At 32.2% G+C, this 20,632-nt stretch overlaps 1 protein-coding gene and 1 pseudogene across 1 annotated transcript; one reads left to right on the top strand and one right to left on the bottom strand.

Moving 5' to 3' along the window:
* The first annotated feature begins 9,600 nt into the window (after positions 1 to 9,600).
* Positions 9,601 to 11,252, top strand: LOC139873014 (uncharacterized; annotated as a pseudogene).
* A 1,702-nt stretch (positions 11,253 to 12,954) lies between these two features.
* LOC139871593 (SKP1-like protein 1A) lies at positions 12,955 to 15,011 on the bottom strand. Its single transcript, XM_071859300.1, has 2 exons — positions 14,633 to 15,011; positions 12,955 to 13,332 (listed from the first exon to the last, which is right to left on the bottom strand). The coding sequence occupies exons 1-2, from the start codon at positions 14,927 to 14,929 to the stop codon at positions 13,159 to 13,161; spliced, it is 471 nt and encodes a 156-aa protein (XP_071715401.1). The 5' UTR covers positions 14,930 to 15,011; the 3' UTR covers positions 12,955 to 13,158.
* Between the last annotated feature and the right edge of the window lie 5,621 nt (positions 15,012 to 20,632).

Consider the following 20,632-nt stretch of genomic DNA (forward strand, 5'->3'; position numbering starts at 1 on the left):
TTCTGAATTCGGTTTGGTTTCAATCTGAATTTAGTTCGGTTTTCGGTTTTAAAAATTTCAAAACTTAATATACTGAGCTGAATAAACCGTAACTGAAACGATGAACATCTCAAAGTTTTGGTGATAGGTGAAGTTTTACATTAGGTTCATCATTTTGATGAAAATGGAGGTAATATGATTACTAAGGGATAAAAAGATAACTTTACCCTCACACACAACGCGTATGATGTGATTTAACGAACTTTTTTAGCGTCAGTCAGTCTTAGAGTAAAGACTATAAATTAAGTTTGACTAAATTTATACTATTAAGTTTTTTTGGATGAATATTACAACTTAACTACATGAATAGTAGCCTAGTAGTAAAAACTTATCTAAAAAAGTTTAACTCCTGTAGGTGGTTCCAGGTTCGAATCCCACATAGTGCAAAATAAATCCCCTTGTAGTCACGAAGGTTTACCCTTGTAGTCACGAAGGTTTACCCATGATGACTATGAAGTATCAGCAAAGGCGCAAAGCGGGTGGTCGTAATTAGTCGGTTCGCAAAGCGGATTGAAAACTCATTTTATGCTCAAAAAGTTATTTTACAACTTATATAAAAATTTTAGTGGACAAATTTTTTTAGATGAAGTCAAATATCATAGATATAACTTTTAACTTACAAATATTAGGGGGAATAAATAATGGGCTAATTTTAAATTTTATATACTACCCCATAAAGATAAAAGATCTATTTTTTTTTAATAACCGCAGTATTATACCACTTGTAGTAGTGGAGTTTTTTTGACATGTTAATGGGTGAGGTGGGCTACTTAGGCAGTGCCGCGACTAATGTGATGGAAAGATGGGAGCAATGGAGTGACGTACTACGTGGCGTGTTAGTTGAGGTGAGTTATTTTTTTTTTCAAAAGGCAATTGTATTAAAACTCGAGGGCCACGAAAGGGGGCCTAACCCTTATACAATCACGAGAACTATGAAGCACGACACTATAGAAACATAACAGACGCGAGATCACAACTCAAAGTTGCAGAGAACGCAACTATAATACAATGTAGAGATTATGAACAACAAGACAAAGGTGTGGAAATCCACTCAAGCCAATCAATCTTACATTGCTTATTGCGAGTATATATCCATTCAAACGACTTAAGTTGAATCTCCATTAAAGCCGACGGACCATTCCAACTTGAATTTGAAAAAATCTTTTGATTACGATTAAACCAAATAAGATAAGCACATGTCCATTCCCGGGGGAAGTTATTTAAATTTTCTTTTCCATTTTCTTTTTAAGACGAAGTCATTTTATTTTTTATTTTGTTTAAGTAGTTAAATTATATTTAAGTTATTAAATATAAAGTAAATATATAATTTTACACATAATTAAAATTAAAAACAATTACATAATTAAAAGGTACCAAAATATAAAATAATACGTTAATTAAAAAGTCAAAAAAATTGGAAAATAGGATATTTCGTCGTCCTCATCATCCGACACTGGAATTATGTCATCGTACTCTTCGAGCAATTTCTTCTTCATCCTCACAACATTTGCCTTTTACCGCTGATTCGTGATGTTTAAACTCTCAATTGATGCGATAAATTTTGTAGATTCGAAAACGGCTTTCATATCATACGTTCCCCCAAGTGATTGCATCCATCGGTTCCATCGGTCCCTAAACCCAAAACTCAAAACCCTAATCTCTAAACCCTAATCCCTAAACTGTAAACTGTTCGTGTGAAAAACTCAATCTAAACCCTAAATCTAAACCCTGATATAACACCCCGCCAAATTCTCATCTGACGGTGTGCTAATCATCTGGTCCCGCAGTAACAGTTACGCCCTCTAAATGAGACGTTTTCAAAAAGTATTCGCATTTATTGATAAAAAGTTTGACTTAAAACATAAGTATTCACGAACGTCATAATACCATAAGTACCGTAGATATAAGCAACAATGTTTAATAAAATAAACAGTTTAAAAATGCGAATCATTAAAGTAGAGTCTTTAAATAAACATGAAGAACTCCAAAGTATATGCCATGCACACCTCTAGTACAGCGGAAGCTAGTCGTCTATGGACCTGAGATAAAACATGCAAAATGGGTCAACAAATAATGTTGAGTGAATCTACAGGTTTAAGTAATCAGTAGTAAGTTTTCGATCACGAGGATTAGTACAAAATATTTGTAAAAGTATATACAATTCAATGAGCACTTAAATATAAAGCTTTAAATCCACGAGGTTCACTTGAATATAAAGCTTTAAATCCACGAGTAGTATATGACTACGGGGTTCCCCTTTCTCCTATAGAAGCATACACTTTATCATATGTATAATTGTACGAAGTAATAACCACCCCAGTAGTAGTGGTGAGGCTGTCACACCTAACGGATCCGCTCCTATTATTCGAGCTTATGTAAGTAATTAATATATTCAAGCTAAGGGTTTATCTGATCAAACTCATTTGTATATGTGTTTAATGTTTGTGTCTAAATTGTAAAACAGTTTAAGAAAACAGCATGTATCTCATCCCAAAAGAAAAGTGTGAATGGAACTGTAGACTCACCTTGAGTGCTCAACAAATAACGCGGTAAGCACAAGTAAAGAAGATAGTTACAACCGTACAAAGCAACCTAGATACCTATATAGGTTATTACGTAAGTCTATATAAAATAGATGTTGATCCATAGTATTAGTAGTCCTAGTGCTTAGACTGACTCGATTAAGTAAAAGTCAACACATAGTCAACACGTACATGCAAGTCAACAAAAGTCAAAGTTGGTCAATGATGGTCAATCTAAGTCAAACATATCATAAGGTCATGTTATAATGGTCATGGAGTCAAACCAAAGTCAATATACAAGTTCCAGACCTCAGTTTATCGTTATAGTGTTTATAGGATAATAGTCTTACGGTTTCATGTCAACGTTGCTCAAACAATCGCACATAAGTCAAGATTCATACAACCTGGAAATGTGAAACTTGGTATATATTTAGATCATTCAATTACCTTTTCAAAACTGTGAGCCTTCATATCATATCATATCATATCATATCATGTATAGATTTGTATATATAGTTCAATTTGCACAACAGTTTCTGTTCGCGCATCAGTTTTATAACATTTATCATTTATTCTAGAAAAATGAAAAAGATACTTTGCCAGTGGAAAATGATCACAAACATCTCAAAGTTTAAGTGATAAAAATATCTAAGATTTTGGTTTAGCCAATTTGTACAGTTTTGCAATAAAAGTCGGGTGTTCTGATTTGGATAGAATCTTGACATCGACTCTTATAGCACACAATGCATAAGGTTTTACATGTTGACATACAAATGTAATTTTCTTCTTAATATCCAAATATTAACATATCAGAAGTCCAAGTCTCAAAGAAACTTTTATTTCATGTTAGGTCATTCTATGTGCACACGAGACAGATTCGATTCTATTCAGGTGGTCATTTTCGAATGCACATATCTAGACATCTAGGAACAATTAGCATGCAATATCCACATGGAAAGTAAAGTACTAACCATATAATTTCCAAATCCCATAAGCATATATCCCAGAAATCAAAGCATATAATTATACAAGTCTGTTTAGAGTCACAAACGACAACCGTTGTCACAAATAATCAATTGAGCATAAAACGAGGTTTACAAATCCAATTCAAGTGATATATTAGTCTAAATTGTGTAATTTTAATTATCTATCTGATGGTAATACATACATGTTCCATTTCATAACGAAATTTGCCCAGATTTCAGATTCATGCAATAAACAAGTCGAATATTCAACTAATCATAACGTGAGCATAACATAGCGAAAATCCATGATTCTTGAGCCTAAAATTAATAGTTTTTTGAGAGCTTTTCAAATAACAAATCCAAAGTCTAAGTTTCTGTTAGGCCAAGATTCAAATTGAAATTAACCTTAAACATAGCAATCGAGCAATCTAACGCATGTAAATCAACATAAGCACATAGACTTGAGCAATAGACAATAATAATCTATGTAATTATCAAAAATATGAAATTTTAAAATTAGGTTACATGTTTTATACCTCAAACAATTAAATCGCTTATATCAACGCGTAGAGGAAGATGCGAGCAACAACTTTGATGAAGGAAGCTTGAGCTAATGTTCGAAATTGATGGTGTGATGATGATGATTATGTTCGATAAAGAGGAAGAGGGAGGGAGTAAGAAAAAGTCGAGTGTTTAAGTTTTAGGGAATAAGAATGCAGTTTACCTATTTTAATTTATCAAGTCTTGGGCCTAATTACACCCTTAACATATAATGGACCAAAACAAACCCAATAAGGGGATGTGTGTGTATGTGTATGTGTGTGTGTGTGTGGGGGGGGGGGTCGGATGAATGGCCTTAAGGGAGTCATCCCGGGCTCGTGTTGCTTGCTAGGTTGTAACGTGTGGCTCGTTCCTAGTTGTCATTAACCGAAACCGAATTCCAGAAATATTAACCGAACGTTTAAACAAAGCCACTAGGTTTAATTTATTAAAAAATTAATAAATTAATTATATTTTACTAAGTTAATAATTATTAAATTAATTATTAATATTTACACCGAGCGTTTAGTTAATCAGAAAGATAACTTTTGCGGTGATCAAGGACGTATCGTTTTATTCATATTTCAATATCTGAAATAAGGTAATCAATTTATATTTAATCATATTAATTATAGGAACCCTGAAAGGATTAAATATGTATTTATAAAGCTAAACACATCAAATTCAAGTAAACACCGTTAAGATTAACTAACAGAAAGTTAAATGGAAGTAACGGAAAAAGTAAGGTTGTTACACCTAAACCCTAATTTATAAACCCAAATTTCTAGACCCTAAAAAAATGCTCGAAGAATAACATGTAACACCCGTGTTACATCCGTCCCACATCGGTTGGAGAGGGAAACGAAGCATGCCTTATAAGGGTGTGGAGACCTTTCCTAGCATGACGCGTTTTGGGACCACAAGCGCAGCAAATCTCATGAGAACTCTGCAGTTAAGCATGCTCAGGCGAGATCACTACCAGGATGGGTGACCTCCTGGGAAAGTGCTCGTCGTGTTTGGTCGCCAAGAAAAATCCGTGCGCCTACGGGCAAAGCGGACAATATCATGCTACGGGGAACGTGTTACCTGGGATATTACATAACATGCATCACGATGAATATTAGTAGGAACATTTATCGGTGAATATTATTTCTTCGAGCGTTTTCTGGTCAATATAATAATATCTATCACAAAGTGTCTTTTTTAAATATTTATATTTTCTCGTGATCTTGATGTTTGTAAAAAAAATAAAAAATTAAGAAAAAAAATTAATTCCCTCTCAAAAAAGTGTTTCCTTCTTAATTATATATATATATATATATATATATATATATAGACAAAATTGCTGAAATAGTCCCTGTGGTTTGTATCAAAATGCTAGTTTCGTCCCTGTGCTTTTTTTTTTGATGAATTTGGTCCCGGTGGTTTGTAAAAGTTGCTGATTTAGTCCCTATTGCTGACGGCCGTAAAAAAAGGCCATTAACTCCAGTCACGTGCCAGACATGTGAGGGTATTTTCGTCAGTTTCTTTCATGTATTAGCAAAATTGTTGAAATGGTCCCTGTGGTTTGTACTAAAATTGCTGAATTGGTCCCCATGATTTGTAGCAAAATTGCTGGAAAAAATTTTCTTCCTCACCTTCATCTTTATCCCCAATAATTATGAACAAACCCTAATTTTTTTCATTTTATTCAAACACTTTAATTAACATGAAAAAATCAAACCCACCAAAACATTGAATCAATAAATATACAAACTATAAACTCTAAAATATACTCAAATCAACACAAAATATACTTCATCTTCTTCTCCAAATCCTTTGTATTGATTATATTTATGTTTTCTATACCACCAAAATGCAACCGTCATCTTCACCCCACCGTTTTCACCTTCAGTCGCAAATTAGTGAGTTGATTCCTTCAATCGAAACCGCCACCGCCAACAGATCTGGAAAGTAACCACCACCAGATGAACCTCATTCCGGTGACGACGACAAATCCTTCAGATCTAGTATCAGACAATTATGTTGACAGTTTAGATCTCGTGCGATGATGTTGATGGTTCAGGTATCCGACAATTAACAGTTTTATTGAACCTTTTTTTGCAAACGAAATTCAAATTTAAGTATTCAAGATCTGATATTGATACTAAGATGAAAGAAATAAACAAGTGGTTTTGATTAGAATTTGTGATCTGTGAAGAACAAATGAGTTGGTGCATTTGAGCACAGCAAATAAACAACGAATATTATAGATAGATGATTGAATGATGATATTCTAGTTGGTGTAATTGTGTGTGAATGTGTTGATTATATTGAAAACAGCCCCCAACTCTTTATTTTTTAATCGAGATTTTCATTTTAATGTTTTGAATGAATTAATTGTTTGTTGTGAAATTATTCAAGAACCATTTTTAAGTTTGGAATTGGTTTGGATTTAAAGTTGGGAATGGAAATTAATTTGGTGTTGATTAGGGTTTGTGATTTGGGGAAGATGAAGATAGGTGATGAAGTGTTTGAAGAAAAAAAAAATAGGGTTTGTTCATAATTATTAAGGATAAAGATGAAGGTGTAAAAGACAAATTTTTTGGGGATAAAGATTTCAGCATTTTGTTACAAACCATGGGGACTATTACTGCAATTTTATTACAAACCATAGGGACGATTTCAGCAATATTGTTAATAAATAAAGGAAAGGACAAAAATACCCTCACATGTCTGGCACGTGACTGGAGTTAACGGCCTTTTTTGACGGCCGTCAGCAATAGGGACTAAATCAGCAACTTTTACAAACTACCGGGACCAAATCCATCAAAAAAAAGCACAGAGACGAAACTAGCATTTTGGTACAAACCACATGGACTATTTCAGCAATTTTGTCATATATTTATATACATATATATATGTATATATATATATGTATATATATACATATATATATATATATATATATATATACATATATATATATATACATATATATATAGAGAGAGAGAGAACGAAAATTGTAGAACATAAATTGAAGAACATAAGTTGCATAACAAAAATTGTTGAACGAAAATTTGCGTAACAAAAAATGTTCGAACTCAAAATTTTTTGTTCGAACTCAACATTTTTTGTTCAAACCGAACATTTTTTGTTCGAACCGAGCATTTTTTGTTCGTACTTGGTAAAAATTGTCCGAACACGGTTCAATTTTTTTTTTCAAACTTAGTAATAAAATGTTTGAATTATAGAATCAATAAGAAGGTGCAAAAATTGAAGACTTAAAGCTTAATTAAAAACATATCAACCTTAATTAGGTCGAGCGTGTTTGATGTAGCACAATCTTTCGTAGTTAGATGCATCATATCTCAAAATTAGATGCAGACCAATTCTAACGGTCCATTTTTCGAACTCTGCCTTTTTTGTTCGAACTAAGCATAGATGCATAGAGAAGCATCTTCAATTCCATGACAGTATCAATCATCTAGCTTCATATATCAATGGGTTTCATATCAAGTTTGACATAAGCAACGGACAAATCGGTTTTGTTTTGCCATCAGTCGTTAAACCTTGTGACATTGGTTTGTTTAGCAATTTGGTTTCTGTGGATAACCATCCAATGGATGATGGATGAGAAACATTGTAATACATGTATTGTACTTCCTTTTAAGTCTCGGAAAAACGAAACCTTTTCAATCGAAAACCTCATTTCCATGTTCTCTGACCTTCATCCATCACTCTTACTATTCCTTCATCCTCTTGAATGTATCAATTCTTTGGATGTAATAGAATTTTTATCATAGTTGGAAAAGCCCCAAATTGAAACGCCCTGATTTTGAAGGTGCTTTTAGAGAAGAAGGGTTGTGAATGATTTTGGGAACTGCCCTAATTTCTTTAAGTTGCCCGTGTATTTTTAATTTTTGCTCGACCTTACTCAATATTGTTCGACGGTATCTATTTTTGTGCGAGCTCGTAGTTCTCAGAGTTCCCTGGGAAAAATAGTTCTCACTGAATCCCTTAACTATGTGTGTGTGTGTGTGTGTGTATGTGTATTTTAAATTGTCTAAAAATTTGAATTGGGCGAATGAGATTGAGCCACGTGTCAAGCAAGCTTTCCCCTCTCCGTGCCTCGCCTCAGCACGCCGGAAAAAACCAGCCGCTTGCTACTCCGTGTTGGGTAGCGTATTGGTGTATTTTTGGAGCTCACAACGCGCGTTACGAGTGGTCTTAATCGCCGTTTACAACACTTAACAACTCCTAAAAATATTTTTATATACATTAACTGTTTTTGCTGACAACGGTCTTTAGAGGTGTCAATATCAATAATAAGTTTTAAATCATTGTACATTGTAGTTATAATATACTCTTTAATTATGCATTATTAAATGACAGGTAAATAAAGCATGTTAAAAAAAACTTATTAACAAAATTCTTAAATAATTCAAACATACATATTGGTGCAAGGCACAGTTTTTTTAGGGAAAGAGGGGCCCTTGCCCTTCTAAAAAATTAATTAGTTTGTGGGATTTGTAGCCCTTTGAATTACAGACGTTTGAGCTTTTAAATCAACATAAAAGGAAGTCCGTATGAATGTGATATGACCAAAACATTGAAGGCGTGTCATCTGGGTTATAACTCTTTTAAACGAACTCGAATATAGTTGATTTAGAAGTTTAAACGATAGTGAACTACAAATTTTATTCTTTTATTTCCTGAAATTTAAAGTTACCCGCCCTAGATAGGTTCTTTCTTCTCGAAATATTATCAATATTCAAAATTAATATTCTTCGATAGATCATTTGATAATTTAGATATAATATTTCATGTTAAGCACCCAAAATAATTGTTCAAGCTTGTGTTAAAAAAAAGGAGGTGATTCTCATACACTATCTCCTTGTATAGTTTTCTTACAGTTATATCTTTTGAGATTTGAACTTATATTATTATTATATATATAATATATAATTAAGGGTTAAAGAAGTAATTAGGTGTACATAATTCAAAAATTGGTGCTTAAGAAAAACTTGTTAGAGCGCTCTCAACCATGACAGAGTTTCTTCCATGACTAACCAACCATTCAACGCCACATCAGCACCTCCATCCCACTTCCTTTCCAGGACTAAACCAGGACTAAACACTCCCAACAATGACACTCCTTCCTCACCCACTATATTAATTAATTAATCAATTGTACAAGATTAATAGCAAAAAGTACCACAAAACTTGCAAGCTTCCGCCCTCAAATATGTTGTAAATGGACGAAAGAGAGGACGGGTCTCGTGGGCGACGGTCTGGGCGCGAGCCGGGCGGAGCCGGTGCCATCGGCGCCCAGCCTGGGCGCGAGCTGGGCGGAGCCTGGGCGCAACGGTTGGGACTACTCTTAGTAAATCTTTAAATAACCCAAACATATATATATGCATGTTCTCAAATCCTTCCTCAAGAGTTTCGAACGAAGTGAATTGAATGAAGTATGAACCGACCTTACGAACCCTAACTTTGTCATATATTCCTCCTATAACTACAATTACTGACTACTGATAATAGTAATTTTTGGAATACGATTCCTCCTTTTTGGTGGAATCAGTCTGCGTAAGAATCAATTGAATACCAAGTCTCTATAATTCAATTGAAGTTACAAATATATCCAGTTCATCCAGTGTTTACGTCTCTCATCTTCATCACCGATCAAGGTAATTTCTTCGATCAAATTCACAATTTTTTTCTAATATACATTTTTCATTAACTAGTAATTTAGGTTTCTTTTAGATATTTGATTGGTTTAATATGAATAGATTATTATACATAGTTCTCTGTACTGTCAGCTTTGTTAATGTTTTCATATATGCTATGGTTGAATGGATATAGATTTGGTACTTTTAATTTTCAATTTGAGTTCTTTTGTGAAAAAATTATTTTTTTTTTTTCATAAATTCATTGAAAAAGATGACTGGCGAAAGGGCAGTACATCCGGATTGCCGAAATTCATCGAACCCGTACCATGAATGCAGTGAGTTTTGCTTCAAAATTATTGCAGAAGCTAATAAATTGGCTAGTCATAATGAACCGGGTTAGTTTGGATCTATTTCAATTACTAATTTTAACCTTAAATATTATCGTGATCTGCCTTTTGCTTGTTTCATGTTCGATTTCCTCTTTACTATTGGAATATGCTTTGTCGAATTTGAACACCAAAAAGTTTTAGGATTAATTTGTTTTTTTAACATATATTGACTAATTGCTTGTTTCAGTTGTGACACCTGTTCAAATTGAGCTTTCTGATAATGAAGACAGTGATCATGATGATCATCAAAGTGGTGACGACAACAATCCTCATGAAGATGAACCAGAAGTCGACTTCACTAAGCTTACAGGGAAACAAAAGAAACTATTTGAGTTGAAACTGAAAATGGTATGCATAATAAAATATCATACCCATTTTTCAAGTTTTTATATCACTCATTTTCTCTTGATTTATATGTGGAGATGTGTACACTTTATGTTTTGTAATATGTAGAACGAGGCAAGGAAAGCCAATCAAACTGCCATGGTGGCAGAAAAGAAAAGAATGGAAGCTCCACAAGAGTCGAGAGGAATATCGAAGCAGAAGTTGAACGAGGAGAAAATAGACGTTGACCTTGAAGAATACAACAGAATGAAGGAAGCTGATCCCGAATTCTACCGAGAAGCTTCCAGTCTTCAATATGGAAAAGTAAGCTATACTTAATTAATCAAATAATGTCAACTCTATATTTTATACTACTATTATTCAAATTTGAAAAAAAAAAAAAAAAATTTGAATAAAGTATTCACATTGAAATATATCCAAGTTAGTGAATAATGTGGTTTTGTTTTTTCATAGGCACCCGAAGTTTCAGATGATAAGATTGAAAGGATGGTGAAGGATGGAGACGAGAAACGTAATGCATTTAGTAGGAGAAGAAGATTTCGTGAAGAAAAGGACATTGATTCCATTAATGATTGTAATGAACATTTTAATAAGAAGATTGAAAGAGCATTTGGCAGATACACACTCGAGATTAAGAACAATCTTGAGAGGGGAACTGATTTGCCCGATTAAAAGTGTTCTTGTGTAACGATGCTTGTATCTCCTTCTATTTGAACAAGTATAGTAGTTCTCAGAGCAATCTATATGCAATTTGTAACCAGAGCTCAACACTAATTTTTATATATGTTGGTTATATGAGTTGAGATTTTAGCTGTGGCATACAAGGCGCAACAAATTAATCCTGGTTGATGTCTCCCCCTTTCTAAACCATATTCCCTATATTACTTGCAGTAATTTCTTTTTTTACCAAAAGGATTGTCTATCTGAAAGATAAATCTACAAACTCATTTCTTAAATATTTCAGATCACACAGACATTTTATTATTATCGCTCTTAAAAGGAATGATTCATCTAAATGGATAAATAATATGGTGATGAATGTTCAGAGTTGAAATTATCTTTTAACCATTAATTACTCCTTCTATTATAGTTAGAATATATATCAAATAATTATATTCTTTTATTTATTAATTTAAAAGGTTGATACAATAATTTTAGATCATTTAGAGTCTTCTTTCGGAATTCATGATAATAGTGATTATCAACGAGTTTATTGTCATTGACAACTATATTCATAACTAAGTTCAATTAGAACTTCTAAATTAGGGATTTTAAACGATTTAGGGTGCGTTTGTTTACCTTTTGATTGAATAGCTCAGCAATGAATGCTGAACCATTCAACATTCAATGCATTTGTTTGTGACTTTTAAATGACGGATGGAGCTGAATGGAGCTAAATGGTTCATCATTTAGTGTTGAACCATTCAGAGATGAATTTTCTCTTAACCATTAAATACCAAAAATTTATGTAATATTCTCTTTAATTTATTATATCATTAACACTTATTAGACAACTATATTTTAGTTTTTATTCATATGTAAGGTTATTAAGGTAATTTTACATCATTTACATTATTCGTTTAAATGATTATCAAACAGGTTATTCTCATTTAGAAGCAACTTTATTCAAAACTTTGAATCATTCAGATTATGAATCATTCAGCGCTTAATCATTCAATTTTACCAGAGTCGAAGTCAAACCATGCATTCTAACCATTTTTTTTCCTTCTTTTCTTCCATGTTTTAAATTGAGCGTCGTTGTACAAAAAGAATAGGTAGAGGTTTAGGGGGAATTTTATTTAAGCTGCGACACTTTATTAAGGTGTAGGAAAACTAGCGAAATGCTAGAGGCAAATTACAATAGAAGATTCCATAACCAAACAGATTAATCAACTATGAGAAAACATATAACCTAAAAAATTTATGGCAAATGATATAACAAGAGAAAGCGTATAACCTAAAAATTTATGGATAATAATATAACAAGATAACTATGAAAGTTAAAACATAAGAACCATGAAAAGCTAATCATAAGAACCATGAAAAGCTAAACATAAGAACCGTGCAGTTCAACCAACAAAAAAATAATTTTAGGGTATCTTGTTACGTAGTTTTAAAAGATATACCTAACAATGGAAAATCTAAGAAGATAACCATGAATAACCATGAAAGTTTTGTAATCATGAATACGTAACTAACAATGAAAGTTTAAAATTCGTTCATATTTTCTCTGAATTTAAGACATAAATTGATGATAGCATATTTTAAAAAGATGGATCTTTACATCAAATTTATGTGAACTTTTAATAATTATGCATTTTGAAATCTTTTATAAAGGTTTACTTGGATGAGGTTTGCCCAAGTACAATAAAGGGCAAGTAATGGATCCTGGCTTACCTTGGACTAATCACTAATCCCAGGTTTAGTCGCTACAAAATCTTGATGCTGGTTCCTAAACAAGAACAATATGAAAATAAACACCAAATCATACAAGATAGAATCAATCATAAAACGAAAATACGCCAATATCCATTTAACAAAACAAGTCATAACCTCCAAACATAATAAGTAGCGAAATCAAAACATCAGAATTCAAAAGAGACCACAATTCAGGAAGTTGAAAGTTTTGCTAAACAAAGCACATAAGACCATTGATTATATATACTACTCGCTACTAGCATTAAAAGATAAAGATAAATAAGGTTTACTCGAACGCCCAAGCATTCTCCCTGCGAACCTCCTCTTCTTCCTCTGGAGTGAAATCATTCTTGATGTTGAAGGTCTTGCGAATCTCCTCTGGGGTCTTGCCCTTTATCATGTCCGCCACAGTTTGGCAAGTCAGATCCAGCAAGCTCTTGATGTTCAGATAATTAGCAGCCTGAAACAAAGAACAATAAATACCAACCACCTAAATCATATACTATGACAAACAATGCATAACTAAAATACAATTCTAGTAAACCACAGATATCAACCAAGTAGACAGCTTGACTAACTGATATGCAGATGTGATAAAAACCACAGATATCAACCAATGTGTAATAGTGACAAAAAATATCAAGCAAATGAAAAGCAGATATCAGATAAACAATCTTGAAAAACTAAAAGAAAGGTAAATAAAAGTTTTTAAGTAACAAGTACTAAAAAGATACAACAGCAATATACAAATCTAACAAAAAAGCGAAATCTGCAGACATCAAACCAGTCATTGCAATAAAAAAATATGTACAACAGTAGCACCTCAAAACAATACCGAAAAACAATGCTTGTGAAAGAAACATAGACTCTAGTACTAAGTAACATAACCGCGACTGAGATGCAAATTTAAACGAAAGTTTATGAAAGCAGAAGACACAATTAACAATTTGAATGAAACTTCATACAAAATTCAGCGCAACCAGAACGAACCCAAAAGTATAAAAGCTAAACACCATATCAAAACACGCATCATACACCAAACAATAGCCACCGCCCACCATTGGCGAACACCAAAAAGCACTAGCACATTAATCAGTGACATAATCTACTACCATGAAACAAAAAGAAAACTCTTATAAAATAATATTTTTGTAAAATAATATTTTTTTCAAAAAACCTTTTTTGTATTGAAAATTTTGATAACTACTAATCCAACTACCTACGCATACTTAATCAAACTACGTGCGTGTGTGTGTAATATTAGCAGCACCAACCAACCAACGGATCTTCGGTCCAGCGGTAACGCGGTTACACTTGTGTACTCGCAGGGCTAGAGGTCTCGGGTTCGAACCTCGTCACCCGCTCTAGGAATTGAAATATATTCCTTGAAGGTGGCCCAAAGGGAAGGTTTTACCGACCCGCTCCGGGACTAAGGCCCGGCCCGCCTGCCCCTCGGGATGGTTTAAGGGTCGGGATGGTTTAAGGGTCGGATCCTCAGAGTGTGGTTCGGGTTTCCTGCCCGAAAGCGCGTGTGTGTGCAAATGATGACTAGGCTTCGGTCCGGACTGATGCAAGTTTGCCTTTCAAAAAAAAAAAATATTAGCAGCACCAATCTTGACTGAAATAATATCCACAAATCCATCCAAGGTCAAACACACAATACAATAATTAATATTTACAGTAATACTTAATTTTAATATTCTAAATAAATAAAAAACTAAATAAAATAAAATAAAATAAAAAGGAGAATAATAGCAAACCAGAATTAGGTCAAACAGCGTGCCCTGATCCACTTTAACAAACTCAGCATCAAACGATTTAAGATCATCTTCAACCGACTTATCTTCACTCTTAGGTGAATCCACATGCCTCTTACAATACTCAATCACCTTCGACAAGATCTTACTAGTCACGTTAGGTAACGGAATACTAGTATCAGCACAATCATCTTCAATCATATGTTTAATCGTTTGTGATTCCAACGCAACCGCCTCTTCAACTTCAAATGTTTCACCATCGGAGCTTTTCAGAACGATAACCTTCCCTGACGACGACATCGTTGTTTGATCTGACGGAAATTTTAGATTTTGTTTTTGTAAATCGACGGAAACCCTAACCCTAGCAAAAGGAGGACTTAAATTGGGGGAAAAGTAATGTGTTACGCTTTTGGCCTGCCGATTTTATAATCGAAATATGGATCGTGGATGTCGGTTTGGACCCCCTCAATTTTGTAAGTTTGTGCACTAATGGTCCCTAAAGTTTTGTTTTCTTTCCAACCAGACGCGTAACATTTATTTCGGGTTTATACTTGAGATGGTGAATTTGATGAAATTATTCATTATCCTACTATACTATTTCAAAAAATGCCTACTGGCCCTTGTTCATACCAAAAGTAAGTAAACCAGATATATTAAGGTTTTTTTTAGTGTTTACCCCTCTTCGATTAGTTTCTTACCCTCTTCAATTAGTTTCGACCCCTCTCGAGTCGGGGTCAAGTTACGCCTTATAATTAACTAGTCTTTAAGAGCTCGTGCGTTGCACGGTGACTCTTAATAAAAGAAAGTGTAAATGTAAAAATGTTATACCACCTCAAAGTCAAACACAAAATATGAATTTGTTCAAAAACATAAATATAGCAATAAGTACATAGAATTCTACCATATGAATGACAATTGCAGAATTGATTCATTTGTGGCTTATACAACTTAGAATATTAATTGTTGTAAACATGATTCAGATAAAAAACATGTTCTTTAATTATGTAACTGATTAAACATTCCTTGCCAGGCTTTATTCCATTCTTATTGGCGAAAACTGGGATCTCCAGACGACACACATAAGTTAGGTTTTTTCTTAAACTTCTCTTAACCGCCATTTCCATTCGGCTCCTTCACGATTAAAGCATGAAACTGTTCTCCCACATTTTGAAATCTATTGGATATGAGTAAAGACTACAACAAATTTGATAATAGCATTTACTCATTTAGTAATGGTAGCCGAATCAGCCCATATACCTTTTTTATATGGTTTATTTAATAAGTTCGATCAATCATTAACTTCTTGTAGCAGATGTGGCAAATAGGCAATTAAGAATATTATGACACATTTTCATATTGTGACATAGATTATGGTGCATTTCGTATGAAACATAATGATTCTATTAAATCTTTTCGAAGTCATCATATAGGAATTCAAAGAATTCAAAAGATAATACTCCGTAAAAGATAACAAAAAGGTGGTTTACATACTGAGCATACCTTTTTATTCCAAGTGTAGGTGAATTGTGCCTAATTTGAGACCGTTCTTTACACCAAATATCTCAATATAAATAACTAACAATTTAAAATTCGTTTACCGATATTGGATCAGACCATCAGAAATTTTGTAGCATTCGGCCATCGGAAGACAAACCTGTCACACCCCCAAAATGGACCAGGGGTAATTGTGACCAATCATATCATAACACAGTTGTATAAGCGAGAACGACTCTAAATGAGACGTTTTATTTATTAAATAAACAGCAGAAGCATTATTCAAAGTTTTACATCATAAGAGTACAGTAAATGGAAAATGTCTTAAACAAAATGATAAATATGAATGATGGACTCCATGCAAGCAGCAAAGCATACATCAATCATCTAGTAGCAAGTAGCAGCTAGCTCAATCATCACTTGAGACAAAACACGCTTAAAGTGTCAACCAAAAAGGTTGAGTGAAATTCATAGGTTTATAAATAATATCCAAAGTTTTAGACCACAAGATTTAGTTTAAAGTTGATTGATATAGAAATATCAATCTAAAAGTGTTGCTGCATTTTGTAATATCGCTACTAAACAAGTTTACCCTATGACACCTTGTACTGTCAGTGTCGTGGAATCATTATTATGTAACCAAAGACCAACGGTCGAATGGTTAAAGACGTTACTCTCAATAGGCCTACTCACAATAATTAAGTTTGCATTTAAATGTAGCAATTAACGATATTACGGTAGGGATTTAGCATGAATCAAAGCATGACAGCATAGTTAACAATTTAGTACTTGTGTCTAAGCGTAAAACAGTTATAAAGCAAGCATGTGTCTCACCCCAAAAGTTATAAAACAGTTATGAAACAGTAAAAAGTGGGGCTATGAAGTTCACCTTAGTAGCACACGAAAGAATTGAACGGAAGGACGTGACCGAGATCTCAACCTAGAGATAGAACGTATGATCAGACATTGCCTAACAGACAATAGTATATAGTACTATATTGATAGTAATGGTTCACTAAAGAATTTCCATTTTTGGAAGGTTACTATTTATGGAAAGTTTCCACTTATAGTAATTTTTTAATTTTAGAAAGTTCGGGTTAATCTTTAGCAAGACGTTGTATAACTTTACTCAAACTTCGTTGCTATCAAATAAGTCAGGAATGATCAGATGTAACCGGGAGCCCAGGATTCTTGACCAGAATCTAAGTCATGGCATTCGAGATCCACAAGCTTACCCATAAATGGCAACCTAGACATCATTCACTTATGACCGTGAGTAGCGATGAAGTTCACATGAATTATACATTATCTTTGATTAACCTTCACTTTAGGTGTATACACACAACGAATTATTAATGTACTTAATAATTATATATGTGATAATATAACCTAAGTTTTATTTAATATTTAGTTATTATACCTTAGTATGTCTTATAAATATTAAATATAATTACCTTTAAATAAATACCTAAATTACTTCAAAAATAATAGTGTTTTATTAATCGAACATTATTCAAAAATGTCTAAATAATAAATTAAATATCTAAAAATTACATACATAATTTTTATAGTCTTAGTTAATCATATAGATTAGTAGAAAAATTTAAGAAAACGTTTTTATAATATTTTTGTATTTATTTTTGTTTTTACCCTTAATGTATTCACAAAACAATTTTAATTCTACATAATTACTAAATAAACCCAAATAATTATTTTTATAATTTTTATAAGTTTCTATCAGACTAATAACCTGTAGAAAAATATTTAAAAAAATATTTTTTTATATTTTATATTTATTCTTAATTTACCTTCGAATTACATAATAATAGAGTTTAATTATATAATAAATACCAATTCGACCCAAGTAATTATTTTTATAATTTTTTCAGATCTATATAAGTTTTAAAAACTCAGGAAAAAATTATATATATTTTATTTTTGGTTAAAAGTATTTATTACGAATTTTACATTGTTTTTACTTTTAAACACTACATAATTCGTATTTAATTATAAATAATATTCCATAAATTATCAAAATTATTTTTATGCATAATAACACTTATAATACTAATTATAACATATAAACATAATTAATTTCGAATTTTACAAAGAATATACAATAAATATAAATATAAATGACAATATTAAAAAAAATTAATAAAAATAGAAAGTACCTCAAATTTTCTTCAAGGTTTTGAGAGAATAACTTAAGTTTTTGTGTTTGACAAGAAAAAATGAATGAGGGGCCATGTATTTATAGATAAAAAATGGTTGGTGAAAAGAAAAAAATAAAAATAAAATAAAGGTGTCAATTTTGACAAAATAATAAAAACATGTTAAAAATGTTTTTAATAAGTTTTTGTTTTTGAAAATATTTAGTCAAAATTCATGGGCTCATTATTTAATTTATAAAAAAAATCTTATTTCTTTTTATTTTTATTTTTTTTATAAGCTAAAAATATATATAATGATTAAAATAACTTATCATTTAATTAATAATTATGTTACATATAGTTTTAAATATAATACTCATTAATATTAACTAAAGTTATTTTATATAATTAGTGTAAACTTTAGTTAACAGAACATGTCGACTAAAAATAAATATTTGATCAACGTCGAATTTAATTACGTATGGATAACAACCCTATAGTCAAATTAGTCAATTCAGGTATGGAAATATGAGGGTTGTTATAGTACCTACCCGTTAAAAGAAATTTCGTCCCGAAATTTAGTTGTTGCCATTAATCGGTGTTGTTCGTACATAGACGAGGATATTTACGTTTTATTTGGTTTTCACGTTCTCAGGTATGCTCGGGGCCTTGCGTGAATTCCAACGGATAGAATATTGTTCTGTTTCAGGAATTAAAATCATACATACCATAATTTCTACAAGTTCTTCTACGAAGTGTATTTTATTATTAATGCGGAGATCATTCAAAATGATGATGTTATACAAGTCATTTCAGTAAATTGGATATATAAAATGTGTTATGAATAATATCGACCTCATTTAAACCTTGAGCGTTTATGCCACAATGTTAGGGTAGACAAAACAGAGAGTAGTTCATGAAAATTATGAAGTTTGATAGAGATCATCATTGTTTACAACAAGAATATTGTAATGATGAATATAAGTTGAAGAATAAAGTTTTATCACTATTGAATAATATGGATAGAACGATTCGATTATAGAAAGAGTATAAACGAAGCTATCGTAAAAGAGTGAATGAGTAAATTAAATGTTCGCCTTAACTTTTGACGTAGTCACGATTGATTTCCGGAATTCAAGGGATTAAAGGAAATCTTCGTAATCTATAAGATTTGATTATCCGGTATTTACGTAATTTTGGGATTTCTTTGATTAAATGCGGTGAATTGCCTCGATTGCTGTGTTTGGAAATTTTACTATAAATTAGCTTCTTTCGTTTCATTATCTTCACCACTTCTATACTTTCTTCCTAGATTCATACTTCCAAAAGATTTGTTAATATGCTCAATCCCGTATTGATATTTGTTATTATATTGACCATATATGCAGTCATGCTTCTTTTTTTTTTACCACCAGAGGAATCTGTTTACTTCTACTATGCTCTTGGGGTTATAGTGTTTTTAATTATCCCGTGTCTTTATGTTGCTATACGCATTGATATACACGATTTGTAATTTCCGTGTTGTTATCGGGCTTTGTATTTTCCCTTATATGTCGGAGCTCTTTACCTTTTTATTCTGCTCTCGACTCTAAGTTAAGCGAGTAATGGTCCAGAATTTGTAGGTATGAAGTTTCGAATGAACCTAATGTTCTAAGCGTAATATCACGATTTGATTTGGTAAATTACCAGAATTACTGAGGATAGAACTATCAAGAATATATGTTCTTGATATGTTCAGAGATTAAGTAGAATGTAAGAGTCGTGTAACATGGCAAATAATGATTATAAAGTCTATGAATCATCATCTTCCATTAAAAATTTAGCATGACTTACTGTAATATAATCACGTTGGCCTGACGTCATTATATTATACTAACTCATGCTTCAATTTCCAACATTTCTTCAAAACATTTATAATTTAAACTTGAATTTTACTGAATATAGAAACTAAAATAGTTTCCTTTATAAAGATATCGCAAAGAGATACTTAATTGTGGACAAGAATCGTTATGAAAATATCTTCAGAAATATAGAGGATATTTATAACGACATTTTGGAATTTCTAAGTTCGAAGGTTGATGAAGAAAAATTTTCCGCAAGCTTTTAACATAACTTCGGAGCAAGATATTCTCTAAAGATTTCATCGGATCCAGAATTACGTGGATTCTTTGAATATAGGGTTTGGTCCTTGTATTTGTCCTTGGTCTCCTCCATGGTTAGCTCAATCCGTTTTTCAGTTCCAAATTTTCTTTTGAGCTTTTCCAACGCACCATTCTTTATTATCAAACTTTTGGCCATTGAGACCATCTACAATTTTACTGTTTCCTCTGCATTTAATGCAGCCATATTTGATTCA

This window comes from Rutidosis leptorrhynchoides, chromosome 10 (assembly GCF_046630445.1).
Source record: "Rutidosis leptorrhynchoides isolate AG116_Rl617_1_P2 chromosome 10, CSIRO_AGI_Rlap_v1, whole genome shotgun sequence".
Taxonomy (NCBI): Eukaryota; Viridiplantae; Streptophyta; class Magnoliopsida; order Asterales; family Asteraceae; genus Rutidosis; species Rutidosis leptorrhynchoides.

Bases quoted from the DNA above. Each gene is read 5' to 3' on its own strand.
- LOC139871593 (XM_071859300.1), bottom strand. From the start codon at position 14,929: ATGTCGTCGTCAGGGAAGGTTATCGTTCTGAAAAGCTCCGATGGTGAA. The intron at 13,333-14,632 runs GTTTGCTATTAT...TCTTTGTTTCAG, and splicing joins CGCTGTTTGACCTAATTCTG to GCTGCTAATTATCTGAACAT.